We start from the raw sequence: 24,464 nt of genomic DNA, 5'->3' as shown, positions 1-24,464 counted from the left end.
CCCCACTGCCTGCCTGCTCTCTGTTCTTTGAAGTATGTGGAGTCTTTGAAACTGTGTTTCAAGCAAAAGTTTCCCAGGAAAGCCCAAGACCTTGTCTGTGTCCTGCAGTTTCTCTTCTTTTGTCTTGAGCATCAGTAGGAAACCTAGTGATTCCTTGAGAAATCTTCACGTTTGTGCCTGATATTTTCCCCCAGGCAGTAATTGTAAGACTCCTTGGGATACAGTAAGACTCTTGATAAATCTGTGTTTAAGAGTTGCTTTTTGGGGAGTTCCCTGGTGGTCCAGTGGTTGGGACTCTGGGCTTCCACTGTAGGGGGCCTGGGTTTGATCCCCATTATCTTCGCAAGCTGCACTGCAAGGCCTTAAAGAAATTGCCTTTTATATTTTCTTTCTGTTTATTGGAACCTAAGAACTAATTTTGGGAAGCAATAATAAAATCAAAGCACTGATGCTTTTATGATATCCTAGGGAAGAGGTGGAATAGAAAAACAGAATTTTTTTTTCTAAGTTACAATTAAAATCCTTTAAAATCAGTGGAAGTTCTTTGTATTAAACACCGCCTAAGTGACCCCTCCTTCCTTAGTGGCACATGTCTATCGCAGTGAAAGGTGCTTCTGTTTGAAGCTCATTTGAAAAGGTAGGGATCGACTGCCTAATTACTGGCGATGAAATTTCTCCTGTCACAAAGCTGCTTCCTGGTGACGATGTATTTGGTCCTCTTGGATTCCGGTTTGTGCTCTGGCTTGTGCGCTCCGTGGGGCGCCGCACCCAGTGACCTGGGGCCTTCTCCTCTGGGGCCTTCTCCTCTGGTGCCAAGGCGGAGGGGGCGCTATGAGCATGCTGAGCTGCCGTCTTCGCGCTCTTGTGGTTTGGATGCTTTTTTGATGATTCAGTGGTTGTTGGCAATTTGATCTCTGGTTCCTCTGCCTTTTCTAAGTCCAGCTTGAACATCTCGAAGTTCATGGTTCACGCACTGTTGAAGCCTGGCTTGGAGAATCTTGAGCTTTATTTTGCTAGCGTGTGAGATGAGTGCAATTGTGTGGTAGTTTGAGCATTCTTTGGCATTGCCTTTCTTTGTGATTGGAATGAAAGCTGCCCTTTTCCAGTCCTGTGGCCACTGCTGAGTTTTCCAAATTTTCTGGCATACTGAGTGCAGCACTTTCACAGCATCATCTTATAGGATTTGAAATAGCTCAGCTGAAATTCCATCACCTCCACTAGTTTTGTTCATAGTGATGCTTCCTAAGGCCCACTTGACTTCACGTTCCAGGATGTCTGGTTCTAGGTGAGTGATCACACCATTGTGGTTATCTGGGTCATTGAAAAAGCAAGAGAGTTCCAGAAAAACATATACTTCTGCTTTATTGACTATACCAAAGCCTTTGACTTTGTGGATCACAACAAACTGTGGAAAATTCTTCAAGAGATGGGAATACCAGACCACCTTATCTGCCTCCTGAGAAATCTGTATGCAGGTCAAGAAGCAACAGTTAGAACTGGACATGGAACAACAGACTGGTTCCAAATAGGATAAGGAGTATGTCAAGGCTATATATTGTCACCCTGCTTATTTAACTTATATGCATAGTGCATCATGAGAAATGTTGGACTGGATGAAGCACAAGCTGGAATCAAGACTGCCGGGAGAAGTATCAATAACCTCAGATATGCAGATGACACCACCCTTATGGCAGAAAGCGAAGAACTAAGGAGCCTCTTGTTGAAAGTGAAAGAGGAGACTGAAAAAGTTGGCTTAAAATTCAACATTCAGAAAACTAAGATCATGGCATCTGGGCCCATCACTTCATGGCAAATAGATGGGGAAATAATGGAGACAGTGACAGACTTTATGTTTTGGGGCTCCAAAATCACTGCAGATGGTGACTGCAGCCATAAAATTAAAAGATGCTTTGCTCCTTGGAAGAAAAGTTATGACCAACCCAGACAGCATACTCAAAAGCAGAGACATTACTTTGCCAACAAAGGTCCGTCTAGTCAAAGCTAGATGGTTTTTTCAGTGGTCATATATGGATGTAAGAATTGGACTATAGAGAAAGCTGAGCGCTGAAGAATTGATGCTTTTGAACTGTGGTGTTGGAGAAGACTCTTGAGAGTCCCTTGGACTGCAAAGACAGTCCATCCTAAAGGAAATCAGTTCTGAATATTCACTGGAAGGACTGATGCAGAAGCTGAAACTCCAATCCTTTGGCCACCTGATGCGAAGAACCAACTCATTGGAAAAGAGCCTGAATGCTGGGAAAGATTGAAGGTGGGAGGAGAAGGGGACGACAGAGGATGAGATGGTTGGATGACATCACCAACTCAGTGGACATGAGGTTGAGTAAGCTGTGGGAGTTGGTGAAAGACAGGGAAGCCTGGCGTGCTGCAGTCCATGGGATTGCAGAGTCAGATACGACTGAGTGACTGAACAAGAATATACGGTGTGACCTTTAGGACTACCTTTCCTGCAGCAGGATTCCCAGAGTCCAGCCAGGCCTTGGCAGTAGTGGCAGCCCCTGCTTCCGGCCCACCCCTGGCTGAGTTGCGTTCCCTGTCTGGCTGTGCACAGCTGCCTGTGTTGTTCATCTGCTCTTGGGCCTCTGGGTTGTTTCTGCTTTGGAACTGTTAAGAATTAAGCTGCTGTGACCATTTATGTACAGGTTTTCGTGTGAATACAATTTCTATTTCTCTGGGACAAATGCCAAGAGTAGGATTTGGGGGGCATATGGTAGTTGCACGTTTAGATCTGCACGGAAGGGCCTTGCTGTTTTCCAGAGGGGCTGCACCACTGTAAGCGCGCCCTCCGTCATCTGTCAGTGGTCGGTTTTTCTGCGGCCTCCGCAGCATTTGGTGGTGTCATTATTTTTGTGTTAGTTACTTTGCTGAGCTGTGTGGTGATAGCTCACCATGGCTTTAATTTGCATTTCTCTCATGGTGATGCTGGGGATGTTGAGCATCTTTTCGTGTGGTATTTACCACCTGTATCCTCTTCAGTGAGATGCTGGTTTGTGATGTTTAACCACCAGTGCTCCTTGTGTGCTTTTGGTCGGTCTAGTGATTAAAGTGACACCAGACAGATTAACAGGGGAAAAAACGAGTTAATTCGTACACACGGCGGTCTCATAAAATGGGCCCCCTGAAGTGACCAAAGCAGGCTGTTTATATATCATTTTTGGACAAAGAAACGGTTATTTGGGAAGATTTAACAGAAGGGGCTGGTGAAGGAGTGACAAGATTTATTTCTGTAACTGGTGATGAGGGTGCTTTCTTGCCTCCTGAAATGGGGAATGTACCCTCACATGAGACATTTATTCTTGCTTTCAGAGTTGGGGTGTTTTAAATACCATCCCCCCCACTGGCCATTTGTCAAGTAACTTTAACTCATATAACAATATGTGGCTTGGGTGGCCTGCCTTCAGCTCCAACAAAGTCTTTTGCCTCCCTTTTTTACTGGGTTGTTTGTTTTTTGTTGAATTTGGGAGTCTCTGTATTCCAGATACGAGTCCTTTCTTGGGCAAGTGGTTTGCGTGTTCTTCTTACCAGTCTGTGGGTTTCCGTTCATCCTCTTTACAAGTCTTCACAACAACAAGAGTCTTAATTTTGATGAGATCCAACTCACTACTGTTTTCTTTTATGGATCATGTTTCTGGTGTCAAGTCTGAGAATCTGAGAATTCGTTGCCTAGCTCTCGATCCTAAAGGTTTTCCCTGTTCTGTCCCATTGGTCTATGTCTGTCTTTCTGTCTGGGTTACCACGGCTCCATAGTAACCCTAATACTGGATAGAGTGAGTCCTCTAATTTCCTTCCCCCCCCCCCCCAAATTGTGTCACCATTTTAGGGCTCGTGCTTTCTCCTATAAATCTTGTACTTTTTTATCTTTTAAACGATGTCACCTGTATAGTAGGCATGTTACATAAATTGACATTGTATCTTTTTTTCATCGCCTTTTCGTTGGTTTCATTTTTTTTTTTTTTTTTCTTTAATGAATTTATTGTGAAAGCTGAAAAATGGTACATAGCAAAAGTCCGGTCTCCCTGCTCCCAGTGTGAAAGCTGCCCGAGGGCCCTCAGGGAAGGGCGGTTCTAGCTGTACCTCCCTGAGGCCGGCGAATGCTTGGTCTTGGAGACAGCCAAGTTTTTGCTTTCCTCTGTCACGTGCGGGAGGTTTTGGGCGCCCATTTAAACGTTATGTGGGGTCTTTGTGTTCTGTTGTCTTGATTCCTTGTGCACGACTAGGCGTGCTCCTCCCAGCACTCCCAGGGGATGGTGATGGTGTGCGTGAGATGAAAGTCCTGGAGGTTATGACCTCATTCCCAGGATGCTCCCGCTCCAGGCATTCAGCCTGTGTCTGTAAGCAGGTTTGTGCCTCCCAGGAGCTCCCTGAAGCCACTGGCCACCTGACCTGTGCTCTTTGGCCTGTGTCTGGTGGATGGCACGTGGCAATGAGGTTGCACTGTGTGCATTGATAGCTGGTGGCGAGAAGGTCCCTGAAGGACAGGGAAACCTGGTGTGCTACAGTCATGGGGTCACAAAGAGTCGGACACGACTGAGTGACTAAACGACAAACAAGAAGGTCCATCCGAGGACACCTCATTCTAAGTGAGGGTCTGGACCTTCTGAGCAGTCCCGCGCTGGGCCTGTGAGCGGGATGTGGAGCGTGTCCACTGTAGTCCTGGGGAAGGCGGCGTGGGGAGGCCAGGCACTCAGTGTCACCCGCTATGTGCTGTCATCACAGATTCCCCAGTAAGATGACTTGGGCTTTGGGCCTTTAGTTCACCTAATAGATTTGCCTTTATTCCTGTTTCTATATCTAGGGCCTTGAATCAGGCTTTGGTGTGAAAGTCAGCATCGGCCACTTAGCAGATTTTATAAACTTGAATTCTTAGCCTGTGGTTTGAGAGCACACCAGGATGTAAAAAGAGAAAGATAAAACCACCCCTGAGGCTCTGAGTGGCCAACAATGAGACCTTTATTTTAAAAAAATAAAGTCGTGGCTCATTTGTTCTGCGCCGGCTTTGCTGCGCGTCCATCACCACTGGCCAGCGAGTGCACGCCTAACTCACCACTCTGTTTGCGTTTCTCTTCCTTAGGCTGCTTTCCAGGAGAATGTGGGACGACAGGTATGGTTACTTTTAAATATCTTCATTCCTAAAACTTCCTGTAGATGTAGAAGTAAAAATAGTAGAGCCACCGACATGGATAAAGACTTGACCTAAAATAAGTGAGTGCTTCACAGGGGGACTCTGGCCACAGGTTTACTCATAACTCGGTGAGTGTTGACACAAGTTTTAAACAATTAGTAGCTGTTTTACAGGAAACTTGAATGTGTAATTTTCATAAACGTCAGAAATCCGTGCCTCGTGCATTGCTGAGACCCTTCTGATGTCAGCAGTTGCCCCTGGGCGCCGAAGGGGTTTGGGCAGAGGAGCCTGGCTGGGCAGGGGCAGAGACATGAGCTCTGCCTATCCCCATTGTGGAAGGAGCCAGCTTCCTCACGCCAGCGCCCCACGGCCCCTCCTGACGCAGCATGCTGCTGAATCTCTTACCGCCGGTCAGCCTGGGCTGGGAGTGTGGCATTTATCCCCAAGTCATTCATACTGTATGTGACAATGACCACCCTTGGACGTGTGGCAGATGGGGGAGAGGTCTTCTTAGGGGAGATACCAAGCTGAGCTCTGTTGAGAGGGGCTCCAGGAGAGGGGTCTGGGCTGGAGGTGAGTGAGTTGCAGGTGTGAGGATACTGGGGACAAGCAGTGATGGGCCTTGGGGTGTTGAGGGGCACAGTTCAGACTGCAGGACTGAGGGGAGTCCACGCAGAATGGCTGCTTGGCAGGTGGGAGGGCAGGAGAGGGGGTAGGTGGGAGAGGTGGTTGTCCTTGAGAGGGAAGACTTGGATGAATACGGGATTCTGAGACTCCTGCCTGGACATCTGGGAGAAACTGTGTGTGCAGAGCTGTTGCCTTGGGTGACCCCGAGTCCGTCGGGGTTCTCACGGCACGGTCAGCCTTGCTGTTGGACCGGAGCCTGTGTTCGCAGCACTGGGCCCACGGCCTCTGGGTTGACTCGCCATTCCTGGGCTGACAGGGAGGGACCAGGGTGAGAGGGCTGATGCTGCCGCTTCCACAGGGAGGCGTTTGGTACACGGTGGCAGGGTCTCCTGGAAGCCTGGGGTACTGGGCATGTAGAGGTGCTTCCATCCATGTGGCCCGGGTGTTGGAGGGGTCCCCCAGCCCTTAGGGTGGAGCCGGGAAAGGAATCAGTGGGGCTTCAGGCTGGACCAGGTCTGTGAAGGCAGCCGACCTGCTCACCTTCCATCGAAGGCCATAGAACCGCCAAGGGGCAGTGAGGAGGGTGGGTTAACTGGGAGTCCTGTAGCCTGTATTGTGAACTGTGGCCCTGCACGTGGAGGGGTTAGGGCCTTGAGGTGAGCTCTCCAGTTCTGAATGCAATGTTAAAGCTAAACTGATGCCAAGGTGGTTTCAAACGAAGACTTGAATTCCATAGTCATTGCCAAAGGTAGAGGGAACCAAATCACGCAGCTTGAACTTGAATTTGTGCTACACTGAGATTGCTGAGGTGCCGCCGCATCCTTCGGGGGTGCTTTTCTGAGGAAGGAACCTAGTAAGGGCTCAGCCTTTCTTCCATTGCTGTGAGGTGACTGAGACCCAGTGTGCTTGAGTGTCACTTAGTCCTGTCTGCCTGGAACCCCGAAAACTTAGAAGAAAGAAAGCTGGTCACTCGGCAGCTAGCAGCCTCTGGAAGGTGGCTGGCCCGAGGAGACCCTGGGGCGTCGGGAGGCGTCTCAGCGTTGGCCAGGAGGCGGCAGGCTTGCGCAGTGGAGCAGAGGGCGCCGCCGCCTCCTGCAGCCACAGGGGCCTCTATCTAACTCGGCCTCAGGCTGGTGTGGGTGGCCTGGGGTCCAGCAGGAGTCAGCCCGGTGTGCGGTTGCCCCTGCGGTGTTGGGGGGCCCTCTTCTGCACTGAGCTGTGTAGGGAGATGGATTGACTTTTAGGTTCACTTGAGAACCAGACCTCTGATCCTGAGGTCGTATCCGTGACGAAATTGCCAAGGTCCATTGACAATTCAGAGTCAGATTTCAAGTTCAGTTCTTCATGTGTGGGGCTCCCTCAAAAAGAGAGTGTGGAAGGTTAGCGGTTTATGGGTCCCTCTGCCTAGGGCTTGCTCAGAGTGAGGAAGGGTGCCAGGGACCCAGGCCTCCCCACACCCTCATGGTTAGTGACAGCACAGCATTCGCTCCTGGGTTGCAGGTTTGTCATTTATGTCCTTTTAGAAAACGTATTGTCATGTTTTCAGATTTTCAAGTATTGTCACCAGAGAGTGGTATCAGTAATAACTTGCAGACTTTGGGGTGGGGCCTGGGCCTAGGCTGGGAACGTGTGGCTGGGTGTGGCCAGTGTCCCTGACCACACCCCCCCAACTGCTTGTTTCAGAGTCTGGTCCTGGGTGTCAGCTGTCAGGCCCCCACAGGTGACCTCCCAGTTTTTGTCTTGCTCATTCTCCCACCAGCTGTGGGGGTGGGCTCCTGTCCAGGATTCACAACCCAGGCAGGTGCCAGCCCCCCTCAGGGGTTCTGGGGTCCTTCTGGCTGGAGGGGAACTGGTGGAATGAAATCTGAACTTGAGTTCTGCTGAAATCTGATGTCTTTCTGTGGTGTGTGGTTTAGAGAAACGGCTCTTAGAGTATTTCAAAGTTGAAATGCTAGTATTGTTAGGAAAAAATTTTATTTAAGTGCTTCAAATAATTTTAGCACAGTGTCCAGCCTCGCTCGGAGAGGCAGTCAGTAGTCCTTGACTTGAAAGTCCTTGGGTGAGCTTGGTAAAGGCGTGTAGTTTTAGCTGTCAGTTTAGTAACCAAGTCTGCGTTCCCCGGCACTTCTCAGTTTGTTTATAAGCCTAACTCATGTGCATATGGTTATCAAACTTTGAAAATGCCTTTTTTATTCATTGAAATAATTTTCGTCTCTTTTTTTTCCCCCATTTTTTTGTTAGGGTACTTTCCCTCATGGGATCGATATTTTGACCACGGCTGACTACTTTGCTGTTGGTAACAGATCTAACTGTTTCCTGGTTATAAGGTAAGTTTTAATAGTCATCGTAAAATACAGTGTTTTCTTTGAATCACAGATCAGTTTCCACCATTTGGTCTCTTGAGCCTGGAAGATCCATTGAAAGTAAATTTATGTGTGAAAAGATTGAAAACTGTTTTAAAAGGTTTTTTTCTCATTGATGGGACAGAGTGCCTAGTGTATGAGTCTGTTTACATAAAACTTAACAAAATACGAAAGAATCCAAAGGAGGACAGTAGCACATCGAGGGTGGCCTGGAGAAGGGGGTGCTCACCTTTTAAAGAGGTGTTAATGGTTTGAGGAGCACTGCTGTGGTGGTGATTTTTCTCTTAAACCACTATTTCGTTGAGAGCATGGTCTTTTACAGGGAACAGCCAGGAGCCAGAACCGTGTGTTGCTTTCTGTGTGGCCACTGCTCCGCTGGGGAGCTTCTCAGAATAAACCCTCAGATTGAAAGTGACTGTTCCTTTATTGTTTCAATGAAGCAGTGTTTCCCCAGTGGAAGTTATCTCTAGCTTCTTTATGAGTAAAACAGAGGTATTTGAGCAATCAGGTCAAGGAATAAATATTTAACATCCCTAACTGCAGTTTTACAGAAATCGCATCAAAGCGTACTAAGTCGTGGGGCAGGGAGTCCAGTTAATTAACCCATTGCAACACTAGTACAGGATGGGCATGATTTCATGAAGTGACTTATTTGCCTTAAATTGGGAGAGGAAGCACACCAGTGCCTTTTTAAATTGTTACCCGTTATGTGTCTGAAGGATAAATTCCCCAACACCCCTGCTGTGCGTACCGTGCAGAAACTACATTTCTCCACAACCTGCATGGACAGATTTTTTTTTAAAAAAGATGTAGCATTTGGCCTCTTTCCCAGAAACAATCTTTGTCCAAACAGACTCTGTATTTTTAGCATCCTTTCCACCTTTCCTCAGCATTTAATGGCCTTCTTTGCCTTATCAGTTCTTTCCTGTTTTACTTCTGTTTTCTTTGATTGTTAATCTTTGAACATGTATTATACATGGAGAATCTCCCACCTTTGACCAAGTTTCCTGGCTAAAAACTTGGAACATTTGGCCTTGGCATGCTTTTCTTGTGGCTGAGGTCTCTTAGTTGGTCTGCTTTTCATAGATGGGCTGGCTTGGGGTCTGTCTTTTTTTACAGAGGGTTCTGCACACTCGCCTGGATAAGAGGCAGTTTGTGCAGATGGGTCCAGCAGTCATGGACCAGGGGGCTATGGCTGCACCCCATTACCATAGGGCGCTTTGGGGAAGCTCTCCTCTTGCCCCAACGCAGGGCTGACACCCAGGGTCCTATGCCAGAGGAGCCTGGTGGGGCTAGGGGGACAGCCCTGCAGGAAAGAGTCCACAGAGCAGGGCCCGGCCTGGCGGGGTGGGGCTTCTGAGCCACAGTGGTCCTTGAGTTGTCCTCAGGTCAGGGAATGAGGTTTGATGGTCAAATCTGCATTTTGAACATATCACTGTAGTTAACGTTTTGGTAACTGGAAGCAAGGAGACAGGGCCCCTCCTGAGGTGGGGGACAGTCAGGGGAAGGTCAGGGCCCCTCCTGAGGTGGGGGGAGACATGGTCAGGAGACGGCTAGGGTGCAGGAGTTGGGTCACCAGGAGAATTGGGGTGTTGGGGGTACCAGTGAGGGAGACAATGCCTTGGGTTTTGGGGAAGGTCTGGAGTTCAGCTTCACCAAACATGAGGGGCTCATGGCACATCTTGAGCGGATGTATGGGCTGGTGTGTGGATGGTTCTCCTGGAGATGGGGGAGTCTGACGCAGAATTGCGGACGAGGACCATCAGGTGGGGAGACTGACATCGTCTTGCCTCTCCTTTGACTCAGCTTTGTCATGTACTGATGACACGCAGATCGCTCGTGTTTAACGAGTAGATTCCGAGCAGTGTTGGCGGGCACAGATCTCTGCCACCAGAGCGCAGATGGCGAGAGACCTGGCTCCGTCTCCGGGTGCCCCTCCTCCAGTGGCTGAGAATCTGCCTGCTGGTGCAGGAGACACGGGAGGCGGGTTCAGTCCCTGGGTCTGAAAGATCCCTGGAGTAGGAGATGGCGATGCATTCTAGTGTTTTTGCCTGGGAAATCCCACGGGCAGAGAAGCCTGGAGCCTAGAATTCAGTGGGGTCTAAAAGAGTCAGACCGTACTGAGCACGCACGTGGACACTCCTCCTGATTTGCATACAGTAAAATTCACCAGTTTAAAAAGTGAGCTTTGGCAGGTACATAATCATCTCTGCAGTCAACACGGGGAATGTTTCTGTCACTCCGGAAAGTTCCCTCAAACCCAGGCCCTGACGGCCTCTGAGTTGCCTTCTGTCGCTGGGGGTTGGCCTTTCTAGAGCATGTAGGACAGGCGCGTGGTGCGTGGGTCCTGTCACCGTGTGTCACCACCCCTCAGTGCTGCAGTGCTAGTCCCCTGCGCGGGCTTGTCCCCTGCTCACCAGCCGGTGGCCGTTTGAGGCTCTTGACTTCGGATGCGCGCGTCCGGGCGGTGCTTCTCTCTGCCCAGCTATTTTCTGCTGTAGCGTAACGAGCAGTTGTGAGCACTGTTTGTTGGTTTTGTCTTCATGCAGTTGTAAACTTCGTTAACATATCGCTGGCACCACAGCACTGTGCATCCTTCTAAAGATGGATTTTGTTATATTTTGCTTTCTAGTGGTTTGCTTTCTAGTCGTTTTGCATGTTCCTGTCCCGTAAATGCTTCAAACTAAGGAAGCCCCAGAGTAAACTTTCCCTCTTACTTCCTAACTCAGTGAACATGGTGCTGTCCACATCATCAGCTCAGTTTTGCTTCTCCTTCTCTCGTTCCTCATGTCCAGTTGGTGACCTAGTTCTGTCACTCCTTCCTTCCTAACAACCCTCAAACATTCCCTCTGCGTGTCAGCTCAGTTGTCACCGTAGCCCCGCTCTCACTGTCCTGTACACTTGCAGAGCCTCCATGACCACCTGTCACTTGTCTGAGTGCAGGACGGAATGCTTTCTCTTTGTCACAGCCCCACCCTGCCTCCTGGCTCCTAGTGGGTCGCACACCCTCCCTGGCTCTCCTCCCTGTGGTCCTCGCCTTGTGGTGGATGCCCCTCGTAGTTTGCACTTGGCCTCCGTGCCTGAGTCCCTGTAAGTGCTGAGCGCCGCCTGGGCTGGTGGCTCCGGCAGTGCGTCTTCTCCGAGGTCAGCTGCTAGTTAGTGCCTGAGCTCAGACTAGAATTCAGGTGGCCAGCCCCTGTCTGGTTCTTCCTGTGAGGCTGCTGGTTTGTCTGCCCACTTCTCTGGGACCTCCAGGTTGCTGGCCTGGGTTGGGTCTGTTTGTTGGGTGGGACCAGGGCCCCATAGGTTATGTGGGACCAGAAGTCACATCTTGACTCCATTTCTGACAGCTTTGACTGTCCTGACTTTTCTGTTTTCTTCTGACTCTCGCTTAAGTGATTTCTTCATTTTTAGAGGGGCTCTCAATCCAGCTCGCTGCTGGAGAAGCCTCTGCTTTTCTTTCTCTCATGCCCGGAGCACAGATTTTCCCTGACTTGATTCTCCCAGAGCTCATGCCTTGTAGCACAGGCATGCCCACCTGGCACCCGTGTTCACCTGTGCATGCACTGTGCCCACACAGGGTTTGGGTAAAATCCCGTTCCCCCGTCTTGGCCTTCTGTGTCGTCCACTGTATTTGGATGACACATGGCTGATGGACAGGTGTAACACATGGGTGATGGACAGGTGTGACACATGGCTGATGGACAAGTCCACAGTGGGGCATGTAGGTGGTGTGGCCGGTTCAGACAGTATGTGTAAGCAGTTGGTGTTTTAGAGGCATTAAGTATAAAGGTGCGTTTTTTTGAGTAAGTAATACATGTGCATGGTATAAAATTCAGAAGGTGCAGGAGTTGTTTAGGGAAAACCAGGGCATCTCCCCTCTCCTCTGAGGCACCTGGTTCTACCCTGGGGGTCCTTGTTGACCCCCAGTTCCTGTGTCTTGTAGAGAGCTTTGGCTCATGTCTGTGGGCGTATTGACTTCCTTTTGTCCATGCTGAGCAGTGGCACACGGTGCCCAAGGTGGGAGCCACTCAAGTGCTCACCCACAGAGGATTGGCCAGATACAGGCACGCCGCGGGGATACTGTGGGCTCCAGGCAGACCGCTGAAGAAAGCGAGCATTGCGTTAAAGTGAGTCACATGAATTTTTTGGTTTCCTACTGCATATGAGAGGTATCTTAACACAAATCTGTAATCTGTTAGGGGGTAATAGTTAGGTGTCTATAAAAACAATGTACATGCTTTAATTTAAAAATGCTTTATTGCCAAACACTGCTAACCATCATCTGAGCTTTCAGCAAGTCATAATAACATGAGCCATCACTGTTCACAGATCACCATAACACATATAATAATATTGAAAAAAAAGTTTGAAATGTTGCAAAGATTACCAAAATGTCACACACAAAGTGAGCAAATGCTGCTGGAAAATGGTGCTGATTTGTTCAATGCAGGGCTGCCATGTATCTTCAATTTGTAAAATATGCAGTGTCTGTGGAGTACAATAAGACGAGGTCAGCCTGTAGTAATCAAGTTGGCTGTCAGTAGTAAGGAGCAGCTCTGCGCGTGTGCCGTCACAGCAGAGCCTGGACGCCGTTTGCTGCCTGTGACGTCCTGCGTCTTGGAGAGCCTTCCATATCTTTATGTGGAGTGTGACCTGTAGGTCTCCCCCTCCTGGCCATTGGCTTCTGTCTTCTGCTGTTATGAACAATGTGGAGTGAATATTCTTGTGTATATTCTCACCTGTGTAGTTATATCTGAGTGAATCAGTAGAAGTGGAACTGCTGAACCAACGGATATTCGTTTTCAGTTTCCTGGGCAGTGCCACTTGCTGTCTCCAGAGGCTGTGCCAAGATGCTGTCCCCAGCAGTTTCTGGGTGCTTCTAGATCCTTCCAGTGGTAGCTATAAAACCCTGATTTTGGCAGTTTGCCAAAAACTTTGGACAAATTTTTCTTTCTGTTTCCCATTGAATGACACTGAATGTTTGAGCTGTATCTTTTCTATAAACTTGAGTGATTTTTCTCCTAGGTGATGATATTATTGATTTGGAAATACTCCATGTTACAGAAGTCTCTTGTTTGTGATAGCAGTTGCAGATATTTTTTTGTTTTATGGTGTGTTTTTCCCGGCAGCATTTTTCTCCTTTGGTTGAGTATTTTGAAGGTACCAATTTCTTCTTTTTTTGGCTCCTGGGTTTTGAGTCATAATTAGAAAGGCGTGTCCCACTTGGAAACTATTTTTAGAAGTTCTCCTATGGTATTTTCAGATGGAACTTTCATTTTTAAGGCATAATTACACTTCATCAGCTGTCCTCACATGAAGCGTACAGTTCAGGGAGCTCTGGCAGCCTGCACACTTGGTGGCCAGCACTGTCACTGACATGTGAGGAGCTCAGCTCTTTGGCCCCAGGTGCTGCTCTGCCCATCACCGTAGCTCACTGATGCCTTTTGTAGAATGTCGCACAAGTGGAATCAGAAAGAACAGATTCTTGGACCTGGCTTCTCTCAGCACAGTGGTTTCAGAGAGTCACACTTCCTGTGCGCGTGTGTGTAGCTCGTTCCTCTTTATTGCTGAGCTGTCTTGAGTCTGCCACTGTTGCCATCTATGTGTTAGTCCTCCTGTTATAGACAGACATTTAGGGTGTTTTCTCTTTGGGGCTCTGATGAATGAAGCTGCTTGAAGTCTTTATGTATTTAGAAGTCTTTTTGTGGATTTATATCTTCATTTCTTTTAGATAAATACTTAAAAGGGGATTTATAGGAAAGTTAAAAGATTTATAGGAAACTGCCAAACAGTTTTTGAAAGTGGTTATATCTATCGCCTCATGTTCGCAGAAGCAGTGTGTGAGTGCCTCTTCCTGCACATTCTCACCGTCTCTGCACATTGTTTTTTCCAGCATGTTTATTGCCGGCTTTCCTGAGTACACGCAACCCATGATAGAGCACCTGGTCACCATGAAGGTCGGCCACTGGGACGGGTAGGTTTTGTGTTTTTGTGTTTGCCGAAGTAATTTATCTGTCAAATAAGAATTCATATTATTTCCCAAGGGAGAGATTAAATTGAGCTCGTAAGCCTTTGATATGTTTTTTGATTATAGATTTCGTATTTTTGAAGTAACACTTGAGAAGTAATGTAAGCTCCACTCTTCACACCTGATGTGTTGGTTAATGGTCTACCTCCAGCTTTACTTCTGGAGACTTCAGTGACATGTGCTGGGTGTGTAAACATTCCCATGTCATGAGGGCAGGGAACTTGGGCTGTGAGATCCACTCACCCCTCTATGGCCACGGCCTCCCACCTCACATCTGCTCCATTTGGCCGCTTAGCCGTCTCCTCCATCCTTCCTGGAGCCAGGCAGGCCTTTGCTTTTTCCTGATTACGGGGCAGTTTCAAGGTGTCTTCGCATTTCCCAGCAGTTAAACGTGTCCGTCCAATGGGGAGGGCCATTGTATGACCCAGAGCGGGTTATCAGCGCTGCTGTCAGCACCTCTGGGAAAACAGCTTATTTTCTCTTGGAAAGCTCTGTGTAGCTGCCGGCACTCAGGCCGAGGTCTGAGGGACACAGACGCCTGTGTGTGTAAGGAGCTTCTCCAGGTTCTACATCTGGAATCCCAGCTTATAGTGGCTGTTGCTTGTGGTCAGTAGGACATATAAAACCAAAATTGCAACTATGTCACCCATGGTGTTAAACTAAACTTTTTAGCCATTGAAATCTCCAGCTGTTGTTGAAATGTTTATTTCTTTTTTCAATTCTGTCTTTTTTCCTTCGTGTATTTTGGGTGAGACTCTCTGGTTAGGTGCATATACATTTCTAACTTTTTTGGTATCTTCCAAATGTATTGTCTCTTTTTGTTTCATGTTAGATTTCTTATCTTAAAGTGTAATTTGATATGATTATAGCTTAAGGGTTGCCAAGCTTTTTCTTGTAAGGGCCAGAGAGTAATATTTTGGGTCATTGTCCCATGTATTTTATTGTTTTTTGGTCTTTATAAAATCCTTTAAAGATATGAAAACCATTCTAAGCTTGGGCCTTACAAAAAGAGGCCTGTCACAGCCCCCGTCACCTCGCACCCCTGTCTGTCTGTAGGGGGACGGCAGACGGTCCTTCCTTTACATTGAGCCTGGCGACCAGTGCCTTTTATTTGAGGGCTTTAGACTTTTCACATCTGATGTGGTTATCCGTGTCATTTAATTTACACTTGTCATTTTACTATGTGGTTTCTGTTTTTTCCTCATTTTTTAAATTGTTAATTTTATTTAAAACATTCTTTGTGGAAGTATTCTTTTTAGTATAAGCTCTAAAAACCTGAAATTTCCAGGATTCATGAATGGAAGGATAACTGCAGTCAGATCTGAAGGTCCTCATGGTAATACCTGCTCAGACTTTTTTCAAATGGTAGGATTCATGGAACAAGATTATGCCTAATTTTTAAATGATTCTTCAGAGGCGGAGATAGTTCTGCCTTTCTCTGTTTTTGGCCTAGATTATATCCATAAAGAGATATGAGCTAAAAGTTGATAAACGGGATCTCTTCAATTTCCTGTGAATACATGGCTATTGGAAAATGGGGGGCCTTGCAGAATTCTTCACTAGTGTAGGTATCCTGTTATACTTCTAATAGTATATACTTTTGAAAGGTATTGTCCAGTGTTTTGGGTTTCTTTTTAAACATTTTTTGATAAACAGCAATGTCTTACTGTGTAGCACAGGAAACTATATTTAATATCCTGATAAACCATGATGGAAAAGAATATGAAAAAGAATACATACGTATAACCGAGTCACTTTGCTATACAGCAAAAATAAACACAACATTGTAAGTCAACTGTGCTTCAATTAAAAAAAAAAAAAAACATTTTCTGATACTTGGCCATACCGCAAATAATGTATGTATCAAGATAAACATAATTAAAAAATTTTGACTTTGGTAATATGCACATAATATTTATCTTAATGTCTTAATCACTTTTCGTGTTCAGTTAAGTACATTCCCCTTTCTGTGCAACCAGTCTCCAGAACCTTTTCATCTTTGCAGAACTGAAACTCCATACCCATTAATCACTGACTCCCCTCCCTGTGGCAACCCTGTTTGTCTCTGTGGATATGAATCTTGTAGGAATCTCATGTGGAAGCCTGCAGGATTTGTCCTTTGGTGCCCAGCAGGTTTCACTCCACATAACATCCTTCAGGGTTCATCCATGCTGTAGCCTGTGTCAAAATCTCCTTCCTTTATAAGACCAAGCAGGAGTCCATTCTGTATACTTGCCACATTTTCTTTATCCATCATCCTTGGGTTGCTTCCACATTTCAGCTGTTGTGAGTAATGCTGCTATGAATATGGATGTATAAATATCTCTTTGAGACCCTGCTCTCTGTTTTGGGGGTATATACCCAGAAGTGGGATCCATAGTTTTTCGTAATGGTTGTACCATTTAACATTCCCAATACCAACGCACAAGGATTTCAGTTTGTGCAAATCCTCACCAGTACTTGTTACCTTCTGCTTTTTTCTAACGTGTTGATCTTTATGGGTTACTTCGTTTTCGTTGTTGTTGGGTTTAAGAGTTCTTTATATATTCTGGATGTTAGTCCCTTATCAGATACATGATTTGCAAGTATTTTCTCCCGTTCTGTAAGTTGCCTTTTCTCTCTGTTGATTGTATGCTGTGATACTCGGAAGTTTTAGATTTGAACACAGTCCGGTTTATCTATAATCAGTTGACCTGTTGTCAGTGTATATAGTTTTTCCTTTGCCTGTGCTTTTGGTGTTGGAAAACATTTTAGAAAAAGATCTAAAAAAGTTTAGATTTGGCAAGAAAAACATTGCCAAATATAATGTCATGAAGCTTTCCCCTTATGCTTTTTTCCTAAGAGTTTTATAAATGAGGTCTGACATTTAGATGATAAATAATATTATTTTTAAATACAGAAAGCTTATCTTCAAAGTGCACTAATTGGGAAGATCACTGCTGGGATGGGGCTGGGGGGCGTGCATGGAGGCGGGCATCCGTCTCACAAGTGGCCCTCTGAGTTTGATCAGAGCCTGTCCGGCCCCTGGCAGGCTTGGCTTTTTACCCAGTCTTGGGGTCGTCCTGTTGTGTGCTGAGAACGTACCAACTGTGCCTTGATTGGAGATGTTTGCACTGATGTGATGTGCACCTCCTGTGTATTAGCTTGAGCCACTGGAACTTCCCTCGTTCCGCCTGTGATCTTCCCAGTGGTGTTGCCCAGACTCCCGGTACTGCTGTCCGCTGTGTCCCTCGGGGTGCAGGAGGTTAGACCCACGTGGCCATCCAGCGCCACGCAGATGGCAGGCTTGCATGTAGTGCCGCCTCTTGGTGAAGGCTGTCTCCCTCATTTAGGAACAGAGGTTCTTATTTGCTAGTTTATTTGTATCTTTTCTCATAGTGTTTGGCTAAGTGGCCAGGAGACAGCTCCCGCACACTGTTCTGAGTGAAAGCCAGACTCCTCAGCCTGCAGGACTAACAGTGTTGTCTGCCCCGCCCCCAGGACCATCAGGGAGCTGTCCGCCAAGGCGCTGCGGAACCTGGCGCAGCGAGCGCCCGAGCACACCGCCCGCGAAGGTAGGTGCTGCCCACATGCCCTCACACGTGCACAAGGGTGTGCGCTACAGACACACGCACACACACCCAGCAGAACGCTGATGTTAAGACCTGAGGGTCTCTCTCTCTTGCTGGGAAGGGTGTGAAGAGCTGGTCTGTGCTTCGTTGGGGACAGAACACAAACCAGGCGCCGCAGCCTCTGGGAGCACAGGCGCTGTGAGCACTGAGGTGTGCGTGTCCCCGGGAGCCCCAGGGCTCATTCCTCTGCCATCCCAGCCAGAGTGGAGGATCTGCTGTGCACTGTGTGCGTTTCAGGATGAGCCTTGAAACAAGTGAAGCAGCTCATAATATAACACACAAAACAGTGAGCTGCCTCCCTGGGGCTGCGGGGGACTTGCTGACTTCCTGGGCTGGGCCTGAGTGTGCTCTACTCAGGAACAAGACGGCCAGTCTGAGTTAATGACATGCCCTTATCGTTAAGAAAAGACCCTGTATTTGTTCCATCATGGCTTTTCTATTTGGAATCAGTAGGCATCTGATTTCAATTCAGGAAACAATACATAGGTTTCTTCGATTTGTACTTATTCCCACTGACGTTTATTAGAGAAGTGACTGTTGTTGGATTACAGTTGTTCAGTTGGAGTTACTGATTTTATGCAGACACTCTAGGATTTTACATGAGGACTTGGGGCCTGTGAAGGTCCTTCGTGGTCTCTTAATTAATGTCAGAAATCTCTCCTGGTGTTTACTTTCCTTTGATGCTGATCCTGCTGCCTGAATGAAGGGGACACTTTCTTCCCAGTTCAGGAGTGCTGACTGCTCTAGGATTCTTAAACACTGACCACTGCCACATCTGAGTGCCCGTGACGGCCCCCTCCCAGCAAGGATGCTGTTGACGTCCACGGCCTCTGCAGGGCTGTGACCATGCTTTCCCTGGCTGGTGGGGCTGGAAGGACAGAGCCTCTGTCCTGGTTGTGACTCCTCATCTGTACTCCCGGCCAGGCTGCAGGGACTCTGGTCCTGCTTTCTGTCCCCAGAGCACAGGCTCCGAGGTTTTCTCTGCTCTGAGCAGCAAGGAGGGAACTCCTGGCTGAGCCAACATGTGTTGGCTGAAGGGTTCTACAGCCCAGCCTCTGTCCTCGCTGCCCCCCAGCACAGCCGTGGGGGTCCCTGAACAATAGGAAGGACCTGGAAAACACTCTGTTTTCCTTCTTCCCTGCTGTCTGTCCTCACCCTGAGTCACCACCCTGTGTCTGGGGCCCCGGAGATGTGTGCTATTTGGGACAAGTGTCCTCTTAAGTCACATTCGTCCTCCCTGCTCATGCATCTGCTGATGGGGTTCGGCGTGTCGGAGGCCTTAGTTTCGCCCTGGTTGTGAGGTAATGACAGAACTGAGCGGGTGCATTCTCCCCTGGATCCTGAACCCGCGCGTCTGACAGTCACCCCGTGTGCCTCTCCCGCTGTGTCCTGGCAGTGTTCCCGCGTCTGCTGTCGATGACACAGAGTCCAGACCTGCACACTCGGCACGGGGCCGTGCTCGCCTGCGCAGAGGTCGCCCGCAGCCTGCACACGCTGGCCACGCAGCAGGGCAGGTAGGAGCCCCTTCATTTGCACCTGACAACATCTGTCAGCGGTCCCCTGTCCTCTCTAGGGGATCCCACCTCACTGGGCTTCTCTTGTCACCTCGTTCTTTCCGAGATTTAAACAAATTGTAAAGCAAAGACATGTTTTCCAGACTTGGTGTGGAGTAGCCGTGTATTCAGTATTCTGTGTTCGTTTGTCACTTTGAATAATGTAAAATACTAGAGGATATAAAAGTTTGAACCAGGAGCTTCTTCTGTTGGTGCAGTTGGTATAAATAACAACAGACGCAGTATGGGGTGGCTGAGAACGTCTGAACGTCGAGAATGTTTTGTGAAGCAGCTGCTCCATCTTCTTACTTTCTGACTGACTTTTCCTCAGAGACACAGCTCACCACACACTATGATGTCTGTGCCATGGCTCCTGAACTCCACCTTGAGGAAAACTGTGTTATATAAAGTCGATTCCTGTCCCTCGAGGTGGTTCCCTGGGGGCACGATGATGGCGGATCTGAGTTGACCCTACTTCTCTCCCCAGGGCTCCTGGGAATTTCAAGCCCCCCGCCCCAGACTCAAAACCATGGTCCTCACATGCCGTGTTTGAATTCCTGCAGGCCCGTCTCGGACTTCCTGGACGAGAAGGCCATGCATGGCCTGAAGCAGATCCACCAGCAGGTCAGTGTGAGCCGCCGGGGCGCCCCCTCCTCGGTCTCCTGGTGCCTGGGGGCCTCCCTGCCCCCACGCCCTTCCCGCTCCTCAGCTCCAAGTACAGCCTGGAGTCGGTCCTGGGGCTTTGGGCACGAACCCTGGGGGTGAGCTCAGGCTCTCCTGTGTGGCCAAGTGTCCCCCGCTGGGCCTGGCAGAGAGTGCCTGCCTCTCGTCTGGTCCTGCTGCACTGCCTGGCCGCCCTGCTCGATCCGGGCATTCTCGCGGGATGGTGGGTGGGTGGTGGCTCACAGAAGGCCCTGCGCCCCCAGCTTTACCCCCACGGGGGAAGCTCCCCGTCTGCAGTCACACCCAGGGTTTATGTATGCACTTCTCTGGGGGGGAGGTGTGTGTGTTTTTCTGGGTTTTGAGATTCTCAAAGGCTTTTTGTGACTCAAAATTGGTGAAGTACGAGCTCTGGGTCTGAATGTTATAGGATAGCATGAAAGTCACTCTTGAGTGTTAAGCTTTACCATTTGTTGTTCTGGGTTGAGTTCTGTTGTAGGATTTTTATGTGATAATTGACCATTTTGACATCCTCCCCTCATCCCGTTGGTGCTGTTAGCTTTCATTTCCATTTTAGCAAAGTCATTTCATCTGTTGAGGTGCGTTTCTCACCTTTAAGGGTGTCTCTGTGTATGTTTTTGGCTGTGGTGGGTCGTTGTTGCTGCACGCGGGCTTTCTCATCCCGGTAAGCAGGGGCTACTCTCCGTTGCAGTGCTTGAGCTGCTCATGGTGATGGCTTCTCTTGTTTGGAGCGTGGGCTCCAGGGCGCTTGGGCTCCAGTATTTGTGGCTCACGGGCTCCAGAGCTTATCTCGGGAGTTGTGGTGCAGGGGTGATGTTCCCCGACCAGGGATTTAACTCGTGTCCCTTGCATTGCAAGGTGGACTCTTAACCCCTGGACCACCAGAGAAGCCCTCATTTCTCACTGTAGAGTGGAGTCTGGTGCTACCTGGACACTGTGGAGCCAGGCTGATACCAAGTGGTGCTGTAGAAGGTTCAGTGTGGGGGCCACCCCGTCCTCGGCTTCTTTTTTTTGTAGAGCCTGGATGATAGCGGAACCTACTTGCTTGAGTTTCTGTGAGAACTGAAGAATGTGTCTGGAGAGTTGGGTGGAGTTTTTGGCACAGCATGAGCTTTCAGTGAGTGGGGGCAGGGACGGTAGTTAGTGGGATGCTGAGGTGCTTCTCTGAGTTCCTTGCCAGGAGAAGGGCTGGCAGGCTTAATTTTCTGCCTGAGGGGCTGTTGGGGGGCAGGTCCGGTATCCAGGCATCTCCCTGCTGTCACTGGCTGGTGACCCTCTTCCTCCCTGCTCTGACCCTCGGTTTCCCTACAAGGCCAGGGAGGGAGGAATCTGGGCTGTCTTGGGGATCAAGCGCAGTTGTGCCGGAGGGTCTTAGCGAGGGAGGGGCTTCTTAGCGAGGTGCTCCTGGAGAGTGGAGTGCACTCTGTCAGCCCTCCTGCGAGACGCCCGCCTGTGCTTGTCTCTCTGTTCTCCTTCTGATGCTCGTTGATGTTATATACCTGCTGTGTTATATTTTTAAATCCTAGTAATTCAGATGACTAATTTTCAATTCTTTATTTTTAGCTTTACGATCGTCAGTTATACAGGTAAGATTTACATACCTAAAGTTTTATGTTTTGTGAAGAAAACATTGGGCCCCTAGTCACGGGCATCTCCTGAGTGGTCCTTGCTGAGTCATCTGTGTGTCGTATTTGAGCAAGTGAAGAGCCATGAAAGGCGTGGTTGGGTTCTGAGCTTCACAGACAACATGACGAGAAGCTTCCGCCTTTGACTGTGGAGCCTGACAGGCTTGTGGCTGTGGACAGACCACCCGCAGCAGCGGCACCGGCTGGATCTGCCTTCTGCCCTTTGCAGCAGGTCCCCTCTGCCCTGGTGGCTGTGGTCCGCCCTCTGACTCTCATGTGGATAGAACTATACTGTGCAGTCTTAGGGTCTGGTCTTCCTCACCGAGAGTGCTGTTTCTGAGACTCACCGTGTGGCTGGTGTGTAGCGGTGCGTTCTCCCAAAGAGCTGTTGGTGGTCAGCGACCTGTGTGCTTGGTACCTTCTTGCCAGGTGATGGGCATCTTCACTTCTGTGCATATTGGCATATGAGTCTTGGTGTGGACGTGTGTTTCTGTTTTTCTTGGGTGAATACCTGTGTCAGGACCCTCTGTGGTCAGTGTGGAGACGGGACGAGGTTCCTGGGCTCTTCGGTGGTGTCTGTTTCCTGTTTAATGGTCCTTCCCTTAGAGGCATCCTGCAGGTGATAACTCTGCTGAGCGAGTCTCCTGCTGGGTGGGCGGGGCCTGGTGTGGACCTGCACCCGTGGGTGTGGCTCTGCCTCCCGGTTTCTGCTTCTTGGGTGGAGGCCTGGAGGGAGTTCCCGTGGGCGCTCTTGGCTGTTCCACCAGTGCTGCCTGCCTGCTTTTCATCTGTTTTAAATAGAGAGGAACGACTCATTTTCTCATACATGAAAACGTGTTCACTTGTTCCTGATGAAGTGGCCTGAACTCCGCTGGACTAACCATGGATGAGCAGGGAGTGAGCTGCGTGCCAGGTGAACTGAGGAGTGAACCCCTGGCCACCCTAGGGCCAGTGTGCTTTTGTCGTGTGTGGCTTTTTTTGGAGCTGAAGACTTCTGATGATATTGTTAGCATTTTACAAATTCCAAATGCACATCTGTTCATTGCCTTTAAATGTTCTTTTCTAGTGATAAATCTCAAAAGTAATAGAAAAGAAGCCCCTTCCTTGAGGCCAGCGTAGGGAGATGATGCGCGTGGCGTCTGGTGTAACAAGGGCTCTGGGTGGGACGGGCCTGGCGCCTCAGCAGTGTTTGTTCCCCAGGTATGACTCCCACACAGACCACAGAAGGGAGGGCACGTGCCCCACAGAACCAGACTGCAGGGGCCTGAATCCGAGTGTCCAGTCCTGACCTGTGAGATCCAGCTTAGCCCCACTATTTCCTTCGACTGTTTTCTGATTGTGAATTTGGGGGTCCCCGAGACCACTCCCAGGATCAGGGACTGGGCTGGCAGAAGGACTCGGCACTCAGCATAGCCTTTGGTGCTGTGGAAAAAAATGAAAGTGAAAGTCACTCAGTCATGTCTGACTCTTTGCGACTCCATGAACAATACAGTCCATGAAATTCTCCAGCCAGAATACTGGAGTGGGTAGCCTTTCCCTTCTCCAGGGGATCTTCCCAACCCAGGAATTGAACCCAGGTCTCCTGCATTACAGGCGGATTCTTTACCAACTGAGCTCTTGATGCTGTGACTGTGGCTTATTGCTGCAAAAGTGTTCATTCAAATCAGCAACATAAAAGGCCCAGAGGACAGAGTCCCTGGCAGATGAGGCACAGCTTCCTGGCTGGGTCCTGACCCCGTGGAGTCAAACCAAATCCTCCTAATGGCTACTTGTGACACACAGCTTTTGCCACCCAGGGAGACCACCCCCCCAGCCTTGGCATCCAGGGTTTCCATTGGGTTGAGCTGATTCTCTGTGATGTGAGGGCCCACCACAGATGGCACTACCAGTGTTGACCTCCCACAGGGCTCCCGGCCCAAGTAAATGGAGGATCCTGCCTGGCAGAGCCTTCTCGGGCTCAGACCTCCATAGCTGGGACCTCCTTGGAGCTGGAAGGGACAAAGCTCCAGACCCTTCCTTCTTGGCCCTCACCTCCAGGAAGCAGCCTCGCCTATGGAAGTAAATCCTCTCTCCTGGAAGGGACCCCTTAGGTCAGTCTGGTGCTAGAACCTTGGGTCCCACGTGACCTGAAGATCCCTCTTACATTGGCAAAGGACACAGGGCTGGAGCATCTCACAGGTTCTGACAGACTGACAGGGCGGCCCCGTGACACCAGGGGTGGTCAGTGCTGGCTGGCTGTGGGGGGCTTGTGCTGGGAGGACTGCCGTGTGCGGTGGGAGCTCTGAGCACTCGCTGTGTCCGGCAGGTTGGAAGGAGAATCCCTGTTGAGGAGGGGCAGGAGGGTGAGAACTCCTGGCCAGGCTGCGTGGTGCTCCTGACTGGGAACGCCCAAGCTCTGAAACCTGGCAGGCACTTCCGTCAGCGGGCCTGGAGCTCTCTGGGGAGCCCTCGCTGAATTTCCTCTGACACTTGAGTGCGTGGGGGCCTCGTTGCTTGTGGTGGCCACGGCCCAGTCCCTACGTGTCTGGCAGCGTCAGGCCCTCCTGCAGGAGTGGTGACAGGCCATCCTTTGCAGGACAGAAAGTCTTAAAGAAATGTGAACTGTGGGGAAATGGAAACGGCAGGTCATGTGGTCGAGGGAGCTGGATCTTGATCTTGGAGGGAAATGTGAGTTGCATGTGGGGTTTGCACCCGCCCTCTCTTCTGGTCCCCTGGGGGGTGTGCTCCTGCCCCTCTGTGAGTGAAGCAATTGGCCCTTGGGAGGCCGCCTGCTGTCCTGGGAGCCACGGCCTTGTGGCCTCAGGGGTGCTGGGTTCCCCCGGTCTCTTTGGGG

At 49.3% G+C, this 24,464-nt stretch overlaps 1 protein-coding gene and 1 non-coding gene across 6 annotated transcripts in view; both read left to right on the top strand.

The window, feature by feature from the left end:
- TBCD (tubulin folding cofactor D) overlaps window positions 1-24,464 on the top strand; it is a 148,305-nt gene that overhangs the window by 93,266 nt on the left and 30,575 nt on the right. For all 5 annotated transcript variants that reach the window (XM_010816446.4, NM_174194.2, XM_010816445.4 and 2 more), the window contains 7 exon segments: window positions 5,090-5,119; window positions 8,009-8,094; window positions 14,027-14,107; window positions 17,642-17,715; window positions 19,169-19,286; window positions 19,889-19,949; window positions 21,570-21,592. In XM_010816446.4, the coding sequence (XP_010814748.1) occupies window positions 5,090-5,119; window positions 8,009-8,094; window positions 14,027-14,107; window positions 17,642-17,715; window positions 19,169-19,286; window positions 19,889-19,949; window positions 21,570-21,592 (473 nt within the window).
- MIR2344 (microRNA mir-2344) lies at window positions 19,735-19,795 on the top strand. The gene has a single exon (NR_031284.1). It is a non-coding gene; the product is annotated as a microRNA mir-2344 (primary transcript).

Source organism: Bos taurus, chromosome 19 (assembly GCF_002263795.3).
Source record: "Bos taurus isolate L1 Dominette 01449 registration number 42190680 breed Hereford chromosome 19, ARS-UCD2.0, whole genome shotgun sequence".
NCBI classification, from domain to species: domain Eukaryota; kingdom Metazoa; phylum Chordata; class Mammalia; order Artiodactyla; family Bovidae; genus Bos; species Bos taurus.
This window is presented reverse-complemented; position numbering and strand designations above follow the sequence as displayed.